Source organism: Brugia malayi, assembly GCF_000002995.4.
Source record: "Brugia malayi strain FR3 genome assembly, contig: Bm_v4_Chr3_scaffold_001, whole genome shotgun sequence".
Classification (NCBI taxonomy): Eukaryota; Metazoa; Nematoda; class Chromadorea; order Rhabditida; family Onchocercidae; genus Brugia; species Brugia malayi.
Window position 1 is genome coordinate 6,562,623 of NW_025062477.1, and position 16,217 is coordinate 6,578,839.

Consider the following 16,217-nt stretch of genomic DNA (forward strand, 5'->3'; position numbering starts at 1 on the left):
CTTTTTGTCCTCAAGAGGTGCAGGGACGCGATGACTATTCCACGCAAGTCACGAAATCCAGAGTATACCTATAAATTTGAACGAAATAGAAAGTTGTACTACTATCAGAAAGAACAGTGATAGTGGCATGAATCAAAAGATAAAAGTATAAAGGGCGTGAAAAATGGTAATAATGGCTATGAAAGATAGCATTAGCATTTATAATACCTACAAGACCTATATACTCGGTGCGCTTAATGCGCTGCAGTAATAGAAGGGAGTAAGTTGAAAATGAAAACACATTTCACGTGCACAGCTGCACACGCACTCTCCATACAACCATGTAGAGGCAAAAATTTGGAAAGGAATTAAACTTTGGAAGTAAGTCGAGAGAGAGAAAGGGGGAAGAGAGAAAGAGAGAAAAAGATATGAACTTAAGAGAGAGACCTGATTGCTAGTGAGTCCTTCCCTAGTTCACAGTAAAACAGAGCAAGAGGACCCGAACGGAGAGTGACATGTCAAGTACAGTATACCAAAGCAAACAAGGCTTTGCTCAGCAAAATGTTAATTGCTAGGCCTGCAAGATATGGTTGTACTGAAATGATCATCAGTATTACTAATCACTAATCGATATGCAACTGATGTTACACCTGCAGTTCTGCAGCGATGCTATTACTGCACTCTCTTAGCCCACAAAGGCCCAACAACAACAACAACATTAGCTTCCCCTCATTAGAAAACCTAAGGAAATTGAAGAATCTTGGGATTTGGCAGACGGCCAATTTGTAAAATGCAGCGCGACACTTTGGTATTGTGTAGTGCGAGAGAATTTAAGTGTAGCAGAGCGACGGTGTACTTTCTTTTCAGTGGGGAAAGTGTGAGGAATTAGTAGAAATATCGGGTTGAGGGGATTCAAGGAGGTACGAGAAATAATTATTGTATTTGTTTTGGATATCAGAACTCTCATTTAAGTGACAAATGACTTTAACTTGAGAAGCTCTCGAATTCTCACGCTTATTTCTTCAGAATATTCGGTATTTTCCGGGAGAAGAATGACTAGCTTAAACAAATTTCTCAGAATTAATCACTTGCACTATCACATGTTACATTCATAATTTTGCATTTGAGCACTTTTACGAGCATTTCGCAGTAACATAGTTCGTCTCTGTTACCTTCAGTCTCCTACTTTTTAGATGGAGAAATGGTTGACCCTTGTGAAATATATCGACATTTCATCTTTCCAGTGATTTTTTATGAATAAACAAGTAAAGGAGATATCCCACCTTATCATTCTGCCAGTATATGTCTTCCTGATATCTTTTGAATTACTTGCTTGATACTGCTAATACGTAAAGTTGAGTGCATTCCAGAAGGTAAGGGAAATGGTAAACTAATAATAAATTGAAGTAATCCCAACCAGAAAAGCAAAGAAAAGTCTACAATTCGCCCACTATTTTGATCGGTAAGATAATGAAATTATTACAAATTTTGACAAACCATCCAGAATATAATAGACATGAATAGGTATACTTTGAACTACTTAAGTACTTTAAATTACAAAATCACTTTGCTATCAACAAATGCATCACATCAGTGAGAGCTACTCTTTGCGTTTTTTTTCCTTTTTTTGCATCTCTACCACCGTTTCATTTACTTTTTTAATTTTTACTGATTACATTGAATGGCATTTTAGATGATTATCATTTATCGACCATCCGTTAATTTTCCTACTTGGAACCTTTTATGTACTAAGTAATGTTTCATGTGCCCAGAAAACACCTAGATATTAAGTCCGTGCTCTATCCTTAGCTATCTTTGGATATACGTTAAGAAACCAAAGCGACTTTGTGCACTAAAATGATTTTCTGTAGGAATACTGAAGTGAAAAATTAATTCCTTCTTTTTTCCTCCATTTATTTCTTTCTCTTTCTCTCTCCCCGGATATATATATCTATTAGAAAAAAAAAATACTAAATATAGTGATTATACAATTCATATGCAGACGCTGCAACTTCCGTCGCATGCATCTCGTCATACGCTTACATTATTGATCACTAGCCTCGCTTTTCTTTGCATTTATAGTCCGTCTGTAAATCCTATCAAGTCCTTATAATCTCTTTTCTTTACAAACTCCATTTCCATAAATTTATGATACACTTGTAATGTAATAGTGGTATTGGTTGAGAGAATACAGGTTTAATACCTCTTCCCTACTGTAAAATTCTTTTAAGTCTGGATGAAAATCAAATATGGAGAATTACAAAATGATCTATTCTCGGAATGTTAATTAACCTAGAATCATAGATTAAAAGAAGAGAAGAAATGAGAGGTGTATTTCTTGGGAAGGCAAACAGGAAAAATAGATCTTTTTGTTCTGCCATTCCCTGTTATGGATGCAATAAATCAGACCCTTTCTGCCACCTCTCTACATCATTTCCTCATTTCATTTCAGCTAGTTTCTTTTATTCTTTATTTAATTGAACTGCTCAGTTTGTATAGAAAAAGTCATAAGAAGTATGGAATTTCATTCAGATTATTAAAATGAGCTTTAATTATTTCAAATTTAATAGATATTTTACTTTTAAATAATGGTGTTTCAGTTCAATTCAATTTGAAAGTAAACTGTATAGCTTTCCATAAGTAATAAGCTATTTAATCTAGTGTTTTATGAAATTCTAGTCATATTATAATTTCTTGAGATCATATGAGCTGCATTTCTTGAGATGGTACTAAAATAATATAATTAAGATTGCCAAGATCCGAGCTTCTTTCCTATGAGCTACTAACATATTATCTTACCTCCTGTCATTTATGTCAAATAAGAATGGAATCAATTTTCTCTAAATGGTAAGAATCATTTTCCTGAGACAGTACTAAAATAATATTAATGAGGTGAAGTGAAGAGCGAAGTTTTGATCACAATGTACGTTTGTGTTTTGTTGTGTGACATAGTTGATCTGTCGATATCAAAAGAACATACATCAATGACAGTTGATAGAAAGTATCTCAGAGTGTGTGTTCTCACTACATTTCAAAATGTGAAGATTTTTCAGTGAGATTGATGGAGGAGTGTGTGTATCAAAAAACACGGAACAAGGGCTGGTTATTTTCCAGTGGAAAGAGCTTTCAGGAAATCTCTAATTAAAACTTGTCTTTTCGAATTGAAAATTACTGGAGTTGTTCGTTCATTTGATGTAGCTCATTTCCCGGTTCAGGGCAGGTAAAAAGAAGGGTAGATGAATGTATAAATACGTCACATAGTGCCGGAAGAAGGTTAAACTACCACATATAATACATCCGTCGCAGTCTTGTTCAAATCGGTTAAAAATACTTCATCAAACACATACTTTGGCATCATCAGATATTAACAGTGTGACTTTACTTTCCAACTGCAATTAGTCGGGCTACCGGAAATCCGAAATCGATCATTGTTTTTTAGTAGGAGCTCGACATACCAGAGTGATTGTATTTTGTGTTGAGGACATATTTCATTATATTGTTATTCAGAGCTATTACTTTGGGAGACATTGCCAAGAATCCCAACTTCTGGTCAGTATACAAGCAGTCTTTATGGTTGTAGATTGCTTATATTGGCTAGTAATTGTGCACTAAAGGCCACTGGCCATTATAACAAGAAATTAGCATTGTTGAATATGCGAAGAATGTTACCCAGGCAGGCAGTGTACAAATCGATCAGGAAAATAGCAAGCAACTAACCATTGGAAGGAGTAGTAGTGCGGGCTTAGTTATAGGATGAATGAATAAATGCCTGCCCGTTGTGCTTGTTCCATAAGTCCAAGCTGTTCATTTTATTCATTCATTCTTTTATTTTCACAATCACTATCCAGTCCCTCTATTCCATTCCATATTCATATCCTACTCTTTGGTACTTTTATTTTGTCAATCTAGTAGCATAATTCGACTGTTCGGCAAATCGTTAAGCTTGATGGTGTATTGCAATTCAATTCTTAAATGGCTCTCTTGGTTACCATAGTTTGGCTCATATTTGTGCTAGTTTTTAGAGGTCAAGACTTCTTGCCTATATACAACATGTAACTCACATGTCGAGACAGACTCAAACTGTTTGTTGTCACTTTTAAACGAGTTAGAATGCGTGTCATCTTGCTAGTTGAACAAACTAATTTCTGTCTCTCGTGTTTTATCATCTACTCTCTTTGATCACAGTTAGAACTGTATCATGGTCAGAATGTTTCCTGCTGTTAGATTCCACGAAGTTGTTGATCAATCCCAGACTGGTCCCTTTCGTGATTTGTTCTTTTTAAAAACACGACAAGGCTACACATGAAATATCTCGGAATTCGTACGGAGAGATCTGCTCTTGAGAATTCCGTCCATGAATTCTCGTGAAAGAGCGCTCGAATGCATGTCCTTCTTTTCTTCTCTTTGGCAGCAATTCGAATTACTCTCACTAATAAATACAATAAGATTGAAATCAGAAAAATCCCCTATACTGAACCAGTTGAGTCCTCCCAAATTAACAGAAGTTCTCCACACATAGTTTTAAGTGATCCAGTACGAAATGGTGCCACTCTGATACAAATAAATAAATATATATATATATATACACATACCCACATGTTCATATACGCTTATATACAACATACATACATGCCACACATATACAGACACATACACACACATACATACACACACACACACACAAATAGTAGTAGTGAAAGAGAAAAATAAATCATGTCTTTCATGCGACATTATTAACAGGAGGGTCCATTTCAATTTGAATAAAACAGACTATGCAGAATGGTGATATTGTATTACTACTACTGAGACTGAATTTGAGGTTGGGATAGATTTGGTTCAGTTCAGAAGGGAAAAGTGATATTAAATTTCTTCTATAATTCTTTCTATATAGTGTCTCTTAGTAAGGATCGTTTCGTTTTCCGGAACCATTCCCATCATTTTTTCAGCCTTGACTTTACTATCCTTTTACTATTAAAAACTTTCCCTTTAATAGTGTTGTTTAAATTATTGGTTGAATAGGGATGGTCTAATTCGAGAAATAATTGCTCAAAATTGGTTTTAATAGGATATGTCAATAAGCTAATTTTTCTCTGTTTTGCTTCATGAGACACTCAATGTATAGTATGCTCATTTTAACCAAAAACTAAACTTTTGAACTTCCATTGCGAATCAATTCAAGGTTAAAGTTCATTGACCGTGTATTGTTCACTTAGCAACAACGACTTTGCAATTTTTTCTTTCTTTGTACACTGTTAATTGATTGATGAACGGTTCGTTTGTTGCAATATTACTGAAATCTTTCCTCAGTGCTAAATTAATATGAAACAGTACCATTCTCATTTATCCTTTTTTGATGATTTACCGGAGAGATTTTCTTTCAGTCTGGGATCAAATAACCTCTCAGTTTGTCTCTTCTTCAAATTTTCATCCGTTACTAAATTTCTAAATTCAGGTAGTATGGTAGAATTGGCATTCTTTATTCTTGCTAGCATTTCACCTCACGTCAATCGTTTGAAATGAAAGACCACTTTCGCCTTTTTTCCTTGCTAATTTCATTAGTACTTCCGTTACGGATGATGAGATGAACCTACTTTATTTGTGCTCTTTGATAAGTCTATTTGTAATAGAGATGATATCAATTTTAAGTGTCATTTAATCGTTAAGTTTACCTAAATTTTTACATCTTCGGCAATGAAACGATCAACATGCCTGCACGTTCGGAGATGCATGTGACTGGATCCGTTTGCATGCATTTATTCGAGTAGCAGAAAAATTGTAGGAGAATCTGTGTAGTAGTAAGAAATTAAAAAACTAAATCTCTGCACATTTTTATGCAAGAATGCATATTCTTTAAAAGTGTCAAATAGTACTATTGTTGCACTGTTTTTAGCAATGATATCATCCTTACCATTCTTTATCGAACTGTTCCTACCATTAGGTCACTTTTCACTATTCTATGGGTTATCATGTTTCCCCGCAATAATTAATTATTGATATATAAATATATCAAGAGAAAGGGAGAAAGGAGACGATTGAAGGGGAGAAGGGCAATCGAAGGCATTTCGATAGTCCTCTTGAAATAATTTTCATTTATTATCATATATGAGATATTTTAAATAAATCTTATTTACAGATACCTTATGCAACGGGAACGAATTAATGAAATTTTGATTTTACGACAAGAAATTCGAAGCATTGACGAAATAAGAACGACTGTATTTTGATTACGATCTGAGATTTGCCATATCATTCGTGATTAGGCAGTCTTACTTGTTTATTGGGAGAACTCTTTTTGTTGAGTTCCGGTATCATTTTTGTTTTGAAATTACACTGCTATTATAAAGTGGTCAATTGATCCTTCTTGTGTAGTATATTAAAGAAGTGAAAGGATCAGAAGAGAGTAATATTTATTATTTATCTCTACTCTCCCCCTTACATGTAAAATATTATTATGATGTATACTGACCGATGTGTCTGAAATTGGTCATCAGGTCGCCTACATTACTTTTATCCTTCCCGTGATTTGTCTACCCTCTACAGCAGCCAACATCCGTGTCCGTACCCGCAACAATTCTGTAGCTGCTAATGCCGTCCTTCATACACTGTCACTCTTGACCTAGAACTCCCCCGCCCATTCCTTTCCCGATACGTTCGTTCCTTCTCATACATCTCACCTCTTCTCAGCATCAGCAGCAATCACTGCACATCGACAGTTTGTTCTCAAATTTAATTTCCATTACCACTGTTGCCACTACTACTATCATCATTGCATCACTCTACCACTACTTATATCACTGATACTATCATATTACTATTCCCCATCCTGCTCTCCTCTTATTAATTTCAACCCAAATTTCAGAAGTTTGAGACTTTGAAGATAAATTTCACCAGTCTCAACTGAATTCTATTTAATTGTTCAAGTTATTTATCTAATTATCCAAAATGTCAGTATTACCACCAGAATTGGATTTGTGCGAGGATGCAAGATCCAGGTTCACTCACACCAAGGCACTATTCGAAAAGTTGGAGCGAGCTGAACAGTCACCTTACTACTTCTCATCCCGAACGTCTCGACCACCTCCTCCACCCTTACCGCCAAAGCCAAGCGCTCAATGTCCAACGTCACCATTATCACAGGTTCGAATTTTCGCAAACGAAGTAGATAGGCAATCCCATTTATGATATTGGCTACTGGTAATAGTTTAATTATTTAAGTTGAAAAAAAATATTTAGAAATAAATGAAGAAGTCATAAAATTGTTGACATTATTTCAACCTCTTGCTGTTAGACATTAATCATGCAAAGCTTTTAATTGATAAAAAATGTTATTTTTGTCTATATCAACAGAATTTTTTTGATTCCATATGTTAAGCGCAGCGTGTATATTCCTGATCATAGTGAAGCCACAAATAAGCACATTAGAATATGTTGCTGAATTACTCCCATCATTCAGGAGTATTCCTATCCGGTCCTGAATATCATATTCATGTCTTTACTCTGAGTAATCCGGGATGAGGAAAAGGAAGAAAAGAGATTTCCTTATTTGATCTTTATTTCTTTCTTTAAATTGATGAGATGAAGGAAATAGTGGAAACTACTGGTCAATCCATACACTGTATGTAGATCCAGTTGACCCTATTTCTCTTTAACAATTATTCCCACTGATCGCTTTGTCATTAATGTTCTCAACTCACTTATCTTTTTTGCTACTAAACACTGTTCTAATCTAAATCTATCAACAAAAAGCGCTGCAATTTTAATTGAATGCGCGAAAACTACAATACGGTAATGTATTTGAGAGTTTTCTTTTTATTTGAGAATTTTCCTATGATATTATTTGCATGATTGAGTAAGAGAAATTTAGAAAAAGTCAAAAGTCAGAACAGTCTCCAAGTTGCACCTTATATCATCTCAAAGCTCATCAAGCTATCATCGAAATTCTTCTCGAATTCAGGCTAATTTTGGTTAAATAATCCAGAATTCTTTCAAACCTACTAAAGAACAGGTGTTTACATCCCAATTTATGCAAAGATTGATTGATAGGAAGTTTTTGAGAGCTTCCTATTCCTTTCACTTCTGGGTGACTACCATGAGGGATTATTGGTTGTTCCCAGTAGGAATATGCAATCGAACTGCCACCCTCCTCTTCCAACTTCGATTCATATAAAAACTACATTCTTCACAGCACATCATCGTCCTCTCTTTTCACTACTAATGCTGCTACATTTTAGCATTGGCTATTATCAGCTGACCCTTATTATCTGCTTTATGCTTTAGCTCTAATTATGTTGCCTAAGGCATGCGTACTCTCACAGCTAAATCTCATCCATTTTTCTACTTTTACTTCATTTTCATCGCTACCAGTGCTATTCTTTGAAAAACAAAATGGTCAACATAACCCTGCTATACTGCTACTAATGACTTTTATTAATGACAGCCGCACTCCTATTAATCTTACCTTACTTACTTAGTAATAAATTTCAGGTTACGCACAATTTTTCGGAATTAGCATCTGATTTGGATCGCTTATCTACAACACATTCCACTCTGGCTACAAGAATTAACGGGGTTGACTCTTTAAGGTAATCAGACTATCATTCTGTTTGCTTTCTTATTAACTTATTTCCATTATTATTTACTTATTTCCCAGGAATTGGTCTGTTGCTCTTATTTAAAATTTTCTCACATAAAATACTACTTTACAGTTCTCCAATGTCCGCATTGGATTCAGTAGCTACCAAAAAGGCCAATTATGAACCTTATTGGCGTGACCCCTCATTCTATAAACGGCGATTTGGTGGCTTAGAAAGCCTATCCACGAATGAAGCATGTGATAGTGATAGCATTGAAAACGCCGATGCGATTAATCTAGTAGCAGAGGATGAAAATGATAAGGTGAAGAAATAAACTGTTTATTTTTCCTTTCAAAGCGATAAACATATCAAGTGAAAAAAAATTCGCTTATTTGTTCTCCAATAATAAAATACCAGCCTATTCATTTGTCAAAATTTTGGTTTTCGGATTTCGAATTAAGTTCGCCAACGTTCAAATGCTTAAGCTGACGTAAAGCCAACTAATGCTTGTTTGCTAGATGAAGCTTTCATCATGAAAACTTTCTACAGATTTAAGAACGATTTCTTCATAAAATCTTCATAAGAAAAAGAAGTCTACAACTGTTTTTTTTTTTTTACTAACTGATAACCTATGTTTACTAACTTTTTACTAACTGATAATCTTTTTTCTATCGAAATTTGGCCTATTTTTATTATTTCCATCATAGTTTCCTAGTTAAAAAATCAAATATATCAGCTAACATTTCAAAATGTGTTTTTAAACTTCAATACCATTTACGCCGTTCTAGGGAAGCTTCTGCACAGATCTTTTAAAGTGATTTGAGGCAATTAAGTTCTGAATTCATAGTGAATGATATTCGATCAACAGTTTTTGATGTATCCTATCCAAAATACTTTTTAGGAACAAGCTGTGAAGCACACTACGTATGCGCTTGTAAAACGTAAACCAGAGAAGAATGATGATGATCTGTTGCAAGGAAATGTCGTTGAAGTTGGAAACACAACCGGCTTTAATGTATTATTGGAAGAATGCTCTTCTGGTATGAGAAATGGTTCAAATGGCGATTTATCGGGAGTTGCAGAAGTGATACGAGGACTTTCACCCGAATTCGATGTTGTTGGTCGAAAAGTCTCATTCAGTACTGCTCCGATCAAGGTTACTGTTTTTGTGTGGAAGGAATCAGGTTTATTTCAGGTTTTGATGAGAATAGGAAGCAATTCACTTCATATACGAAAAACAGCTTATCCATATGTTTGGCAGTCATAATAGCGAAAAAGAACAAGATGTGCAAATTAATGTCAAATATACCTATATATTCTAGTATTTCTATATTTAGCATTTATAGTTTTAGGTTTTCTCGACACATAGCATCATAGATTACGACCGTCGAAACGACGAGATTGATCCGGTAGCATCATGCGCTGAATACGAACTGGAACGACGCCTTGATAAAATGCAAATATTCGATGTTCATCTGAAGAAAGGCGCTGAAGGGCTGGGGGTATAATTTATTATCGATATATTGTTTAAGATTTAGAATTGTCTTGGTTTTTTTTTACTTGGGTTTTTCTATACAGGTGTCTATTATCGGTATGGGAGTGGGCGCTGATTCTGGTCTCGAAAAGTTGGGAATATTTGTGAAGAGTATAACGCCTGGTGGAGCGGTTCATCGTAACGGCCAAATTCGAGTCTGTGATCAGATTGTAAGTGTTGATGGAGTCAGTCTGGTGGGTGTAAGCCAAATTTTCGCTGCTGAAACTCTACGAGCTACTGGAAGTGAGGTTAGCATTTCGTATACATCATGTTGTGTTCTATTTAGTTGTATTTTAGTGGTTGTTTTTGGAATGAGTATTATTTCAGGTAGTCTTTACAATAGGTCGAGAGGACAATTTGGAGGAGAGTGAAGTTGCACAGCTCATCAGGCAGTCATTGGAGGCAGATCGATTCCGAGAAGCAGAAGAGTTAGAAGAGGATGAAGCTGATAGTGATGACAGTGAAGAACCGACAATTTTGAAGGAAGAACGGAAAATTAGGGTGTCGATCTTTTTACCTTATAATTTGTTTTGATATGTTGCAAAAATATTATATTATATATTATTTCTTGCTAACAGACAAACTTAGACATTATAAGATGTTTGATGCTTCAGAAACGCATAGATGATCTTGAAGTGGAGCTTAGTGAATCACAAAAAAAAGCTGACCAGATGAAAGAGATCTTGGAAAGTTCGAGGGCTCACTATGCCATGCTTGAAAGTAAATATGAGCAAGCAAATCAACTTTTGCGAAGTTATCAGGAAAGGTTAGTTTTATAGATTTTGTGATTGTGAATTTGATGTAAACAATTATTAACTTACATGTATAGAATTTAAATTAGTTATTAAATTGCAGTAGTCAAGGAGTGGTGTAAAGATAAAGAACAGGCAAGCCTATATAGTTCATGATATTTAATCTTAGGAAAACTAACATTCCAGTAAGCTCGAAAGAAGAAGCATTTAATATATAGCAGTTTTTGAGGTTCTTGGCATCATTTACTTAATTTTAATTCACAGAGAAAAAGAACTGTTGGAACGCGAAGAAGCGCACGTGGATCAGTTGCGCCAAAAGGATGCTCACTATAGTGCTCTAGTGAGTCAGCTTAAGGAACGTATTGAAGAATTAGAAAGAAGACTTGATGAGATGGCACAGAGGTATGCATCTTTCTTAAATACTATTCTACTTTAATCGGATAATATGCCTCATTGGCCTCATCCTTTTATATGCATCTACTGACTAAGACGAATTAGATCAGAAAACAGAAAAAAAAACCATATAAATGTGTAAATGGGAAGAAAAGTATTTCAGACGAACGACTGTGATGGAAGGTGAATTATCGGAACTGAAAGAGCAGTTAGCAGCTCGAGATGTCAGTCCGGCTTTAGCCTATAAACCTACATGCCCAATGGACCATGACTCTACAAAATCTTCCAAAATCCTCGCTATTAAGACCTCCAGTTTGGTAATATTTCATATTTGGGTATTCTTTGTTTCAGAGTTTAGAGTGACTGGTAGTTGATGAAAAAAAAAAAAAAAAAAACATGGATTGGTAGAAAAAAGGTGTTGTCAACTTGTGGTTATACCTATCCGTTACATACATCTCTCCTTGGATCACTTCAATATTCCAGCCTGGTAAATCAGCATCGACATCAGTATATCGTCGTGTTACTGGTACAGAGAGCGCTTGTGAAAGTGCTGCAGATGACGCATCTGATGAGCAGAAATCATCGCGTGACAGCCCGATACCACGGATCTCGGAACCAGCTAGTCCAGCTGTGCTTCATAAATTCGCTCATCGTAGAATATTATTCCCGTTAAGGAGGCGTTATATCACAAGTAACTTTTATATATATATATATAAAATATTTAATATTTAAAAACAATTATTGGCTGCAGGAGAAGTTTCCAAAAGCTGCTTTGCATAAATCAATACTAATTGTAATGAGTTTGGTTGAAAAATGAATGAAATGATATTAAGATGAAGGAAAAAGGTTACTCAGTTCCTTGATATTAAATCAAAATTGTAGTTTCAGCGGAGCATGAATTCTGGCGCGATACGTTTCAGTCTATTCAGGTAATTTGCAATTGTATTTGTATAGCAAATTAAATTGGATGAGTTGAAGTCAAAAAAAAAAAAAATCGAAAGACAAAATTTTTTTTTTTGATACGTATCACTTCGTATAATTTATTTAGCAATCATTCTAAGATGCCTTGAAATCACCTATTTATAAAAATTTTTTAAGGTTAGAAAATGGGGGAAATTGGGTACAGAAGTTTAAGTAAGTTAGCCTTAATGGATATATTAGTATTACTGCCATATAAACGCTGCTGCGCTTCAATAGATTTTTGTAAAATGTTATGAAGAATAACAGAAAGTTGAGTTTCACAAGCAGAAGTAATAATAATGAATAAAAAAATAAAAGTCAAGGCGATATACAACAAAATTTGATAAATGTAAATATCATTAAGGGGCTCCAGGTGCTGCATTGGACATGTGATGATGTTTGTCAGCTATTGATTCAAATGGGTTTGGATAAGTACATTCCTGAATTTACCGTTAATCAAGTTAATGGTACCAAATTTCTGGACTTGGATGGGAACAAGTTGAAGGTAATTTCAGCTGTAATTTGTTGAAAGAACTAACTTCTCTTGAGACAGTTTCTTGGCTAAAAAAAGCAATGTTCGGACTAAAAATACAACTGAGCGCCATTTCACAGAAAATATATCGAGGTTTGAATTTCCCTGAACTTTTTTAAAAGTAATAATAACAGTGGCGTTTGCAACTGTTATCCAATTCCTTCCTCACCTAGCTTATTTTAATTATTTTTTCGTTTCGAAATAATTTATCATTTATATACATATTGATTTTGATTTATATATTTCATTTTAAACTTCAGTCCGAGGCGTAGTTATAGTCCTCAATAACACTAAGTAGTCCTTTTTTTAACTTCATTTTTTATGATGCATCATCTCGGTAGGGTCAAGGAAAAAAAGATTTATCAACAGTGTGAAACTGTCGCCACTTGTGTTCAGTGGTCATTTATCACATTCGTAGTCGAAATTTATTATTTTATTATTTCCGTTTTCTTGTTTTACACTCTAAAATTTCATCTTTGTTCCGTGTTTTTTGTACACTTCTAAAACTTTTTTGCATCCGACTTCAAATTTTATTTTATTTTTAGATATCCTTTTTACAAATATTTGAAACTCTTTTTAATGAATTGTCTATTTGATAAGTTGGGACAATAATGAATTAAATGGTATTAAAAGTTGTTTGGGAAGATAAGCTTGTTATATTTGAAAAATGATAATTTCACTATTTGAAGTTAGCAAAATAGTAGTCTCTTTACCATTGAAAATGACATTAATTTTGCAAAAACTGTGAAGAACTGCAGAGATGTTGATGATATGTTTCTAATGTAGTATGATTTTGATCTCGGTGCATGACATCTCGTTTGTAACATCTATTAATCATTCTAAAAAAAGTATCGCGCACTACTTGTGTGGTCATTTAAAACTTTTGTCTCTCTTTCATCAAATCATTGTGAATAGAGGAAACTGAATGTTGAAGGGCAAATGGGAATTCCAAGGCAATACATCTCAAAATTTAAGTTTCTTACTCATGTAAAGAGATTTCCGCAAGAAAAAAGCTTTTCATACGTACTGTTAAGCATGATTAGAAACTTAACCCAATAAATTAGTTTAAGAAGTTAATTAAACTAAAATCAAAAACTACTCATAAAATTAGAACTCTGATGAAATTTGCATATGCACTGCAACAATATATTTATGATTGATTTTTTACCTGTCAGTCTAAATCTACTTGGAAATGCTGTAATTTTTCGTAATACAAAATGTGGAAAAATTCTGCTATCAACATTTGTACTGTGATATTGTGAGGAAGAGTCAATTATGGTATCATAATCTGTTTCTCTGAATAATGCGGATTTTCAAGCATTTTCATGAATGGCTTCAGTGTAAAATCTATTGTCTATTCGGGTTCAATTCATATCGATTTCTACATTTCCAAGCATATCTCTCAAGTCAATTTATGAATTTATCCATATTTCCAATTTTTTGATTTAATATGACTCATATTATGAGTCTGCCGTATGCACTTGATATCAGTTTTTGGATTGGGGATTTTCTTTACTGTAACCATAGAAACATTCTTATTCTAAAATAGAGAAATCGCAATTATTCTCATCATTAATTACTAACGAAGGCTTCATCTAAACATTTAAATTAAAACCTGATGGCATTGTTATAAATTACTACAAATTTTTTAATGAATTCCAATTTAAATGAAAAGAATGACGCAAACTGAAAGTGTTTGTTTTCAAAATATTTATTTTTTCCTTCACAACATTCGTACGATAATGTTGCCGCTCTTTACTCATTATTTTTAATTAGAATTCAATCACGTCAAAATGGTTATGAAATAGCTGGATAGTGTTTTGTTCTAGAAATAAAATTTTTTTCAAAACAAAATGAGCGATTTTTATACGATGAAGTAATAATCTTTATGTAATAAGCGAGATTGATATTATTTAAAAAAAATAATAATAATAATAGAAGCGTATATTAGTTAGTATTTCCTGTGAAATGTGCTGATGCATTCATTGCATACAGGTTATCAGAAAAATGCATACTTGTATGCAATGAATGCATCGAAAAAGAAAATTAATTTAGGAGATTTAATTTTAATTATCGTCCAAAATTTCTCTCGCAGTATTATTGTTTCAGGCAATGGGTATTCAGAATCATTCTGATCGTGCTGTAATCAAGAAAAAGATCAAAGCTATTAAGTCGAAAATTGAACGTGAACGAAAACAGCTGGAGAAGGAAAGTAGATTAAGGACAGTTGCGCCAGTACATTAATTAATTTATAAGTCTAACATAATACATCTCTCAAAGATGGATTTGAGGAAGCAATCTTTCTTCTGTTCTCTATTTTTATGAAATAAGCCTGAGCGCAACATTGCATCAATATATAATATATCTAACATTGATTTGTCTGTACTTTATTGGGTGGGAGCACTGGTGCTCATTTATTTATAAAAATTCATTTATTTATATGATTGTACATCGCATCACCAATCTATATGCTCTAAGCAATCTACTAGAAAAGAATTAGTTAAAATGGTGAATAAACTTTATCTCCTTAAAAATGCGAAGCGGTTAAATTTAATTGCTTTTTTTAAACTAATTGTCAAAACATGATAGTTTTTGGTGATGTTTTTTCTTTCTTCATCTTTAATTTGTTCAACGTAACATGACCAAATCTTCATTCATTTTCACATATTCCCCGTTTTCACATATTCCCCATAAGTTTGTGCAGAAATCAAACTTAAGCATGTTGAAATTAGCTAACTATACCACAATTTAATTCATGAGCATAATAGGACGAATCATTGGATAAATTGCATTAACCATTTAAACATGTCCCATATGTCAGTTGGGTGAAGACTTGATGAAGTAAGCAGTTGAAATGAAGAGATACAATAACCATCTGTAATATTCGCTACTTTTATACTGGGCCTTATTCTTATTCTTTGATTCCTTGTCTATGTGATGCTAGAAATTGATATTGTTATATTTTTATTCCTCTTTGATATTTGATGACCAATAATCTAGTTTCAAATGCTAGGCCTTGTTTCATTTTTTTAGCACCGTATGGTATGCATTATTTTGTTAATCCGTACTGACGGGTGCAGCACTTAACAAAACTAGATCCAGTAAGTGTGAACCCGTATATGTTAATTTAAATCTTATCATCGTTGTGATCAGCAGTATTAGTACTTTTGTTATTGTTGTGTCGTTGCTTCATTCCAAGAATTCAGCTTGTCTATTATGGGCTGTTGAATTCTTCATCATGAAGCTAACAATTAGAAGAATATATGTTAAATAGATGAATTAAATATGTAAGATACGTTTGAACTTGTTAGATTTGAATTACATGACATTTATTCATCACTAAGAATGTGACTATGCTAATTTATTGTGCATCAATTTCTGATAAGGTCAAATCAGAATGATTATTGATGAAACATCGATTTCTATTATGCTACAATTCTTGGAAGCAAAGAATGATGCCTTTTTAGTTATATAGAAGTATGCAAAAAGATCGG

The 16,217-nt window shown here is 33.8% G+C and overlaps 1 protein-coding gene across 2 annotated transcripts; it reads left to right on the forward strand.

Annotated features, from left to right (window-relative positions):
• Positions 1-6,921: 6,921 nt before the first annotated feature.
• Positions 6,922-14,967, forward strand: Bma-nab-1 (Uncharacterized protein; the record flags this gene model as incomplete). 2 transcript variants are annotated; one of them, XM_043080193.1, is made up of 14 exons in its annotated part: positions 6,922-7,116; positions 8,464-8,561; positions 8,685-8,874; positions 9,454-9,708; positions 9,905-10,054; positions 10,131-10,334; positions 10,414-10,587; positions 10,701-10,852; positions 11,103-11,240; positions 11,395-11,548; positions 11,715-11,922; positions 12,114-12,160; positions 12,565-12,696; positions 14,833-14,967. In XM_043080193.1, the coding sequence occupies 14 exons, from the start codon at positions 6,922-6,924 to the stop codon at positions 14,965-14,967; spliced, it is 2,232 nt and encodes a 743-aa protein (XP_042936127.1). The 2 variants fall into 2 exon arrangements, with proteins under 2 accessions (XP_042936127.1, XP_042936126.1); XM_043080192.1 differs by lacking the exons at positions 8,464-8,561; positions 8,685-8,874 and having other exon boundaries at positions 12,556-12,696.
• Positions 14,968-16,217: the final 1,250 nt, after the last annotated feature.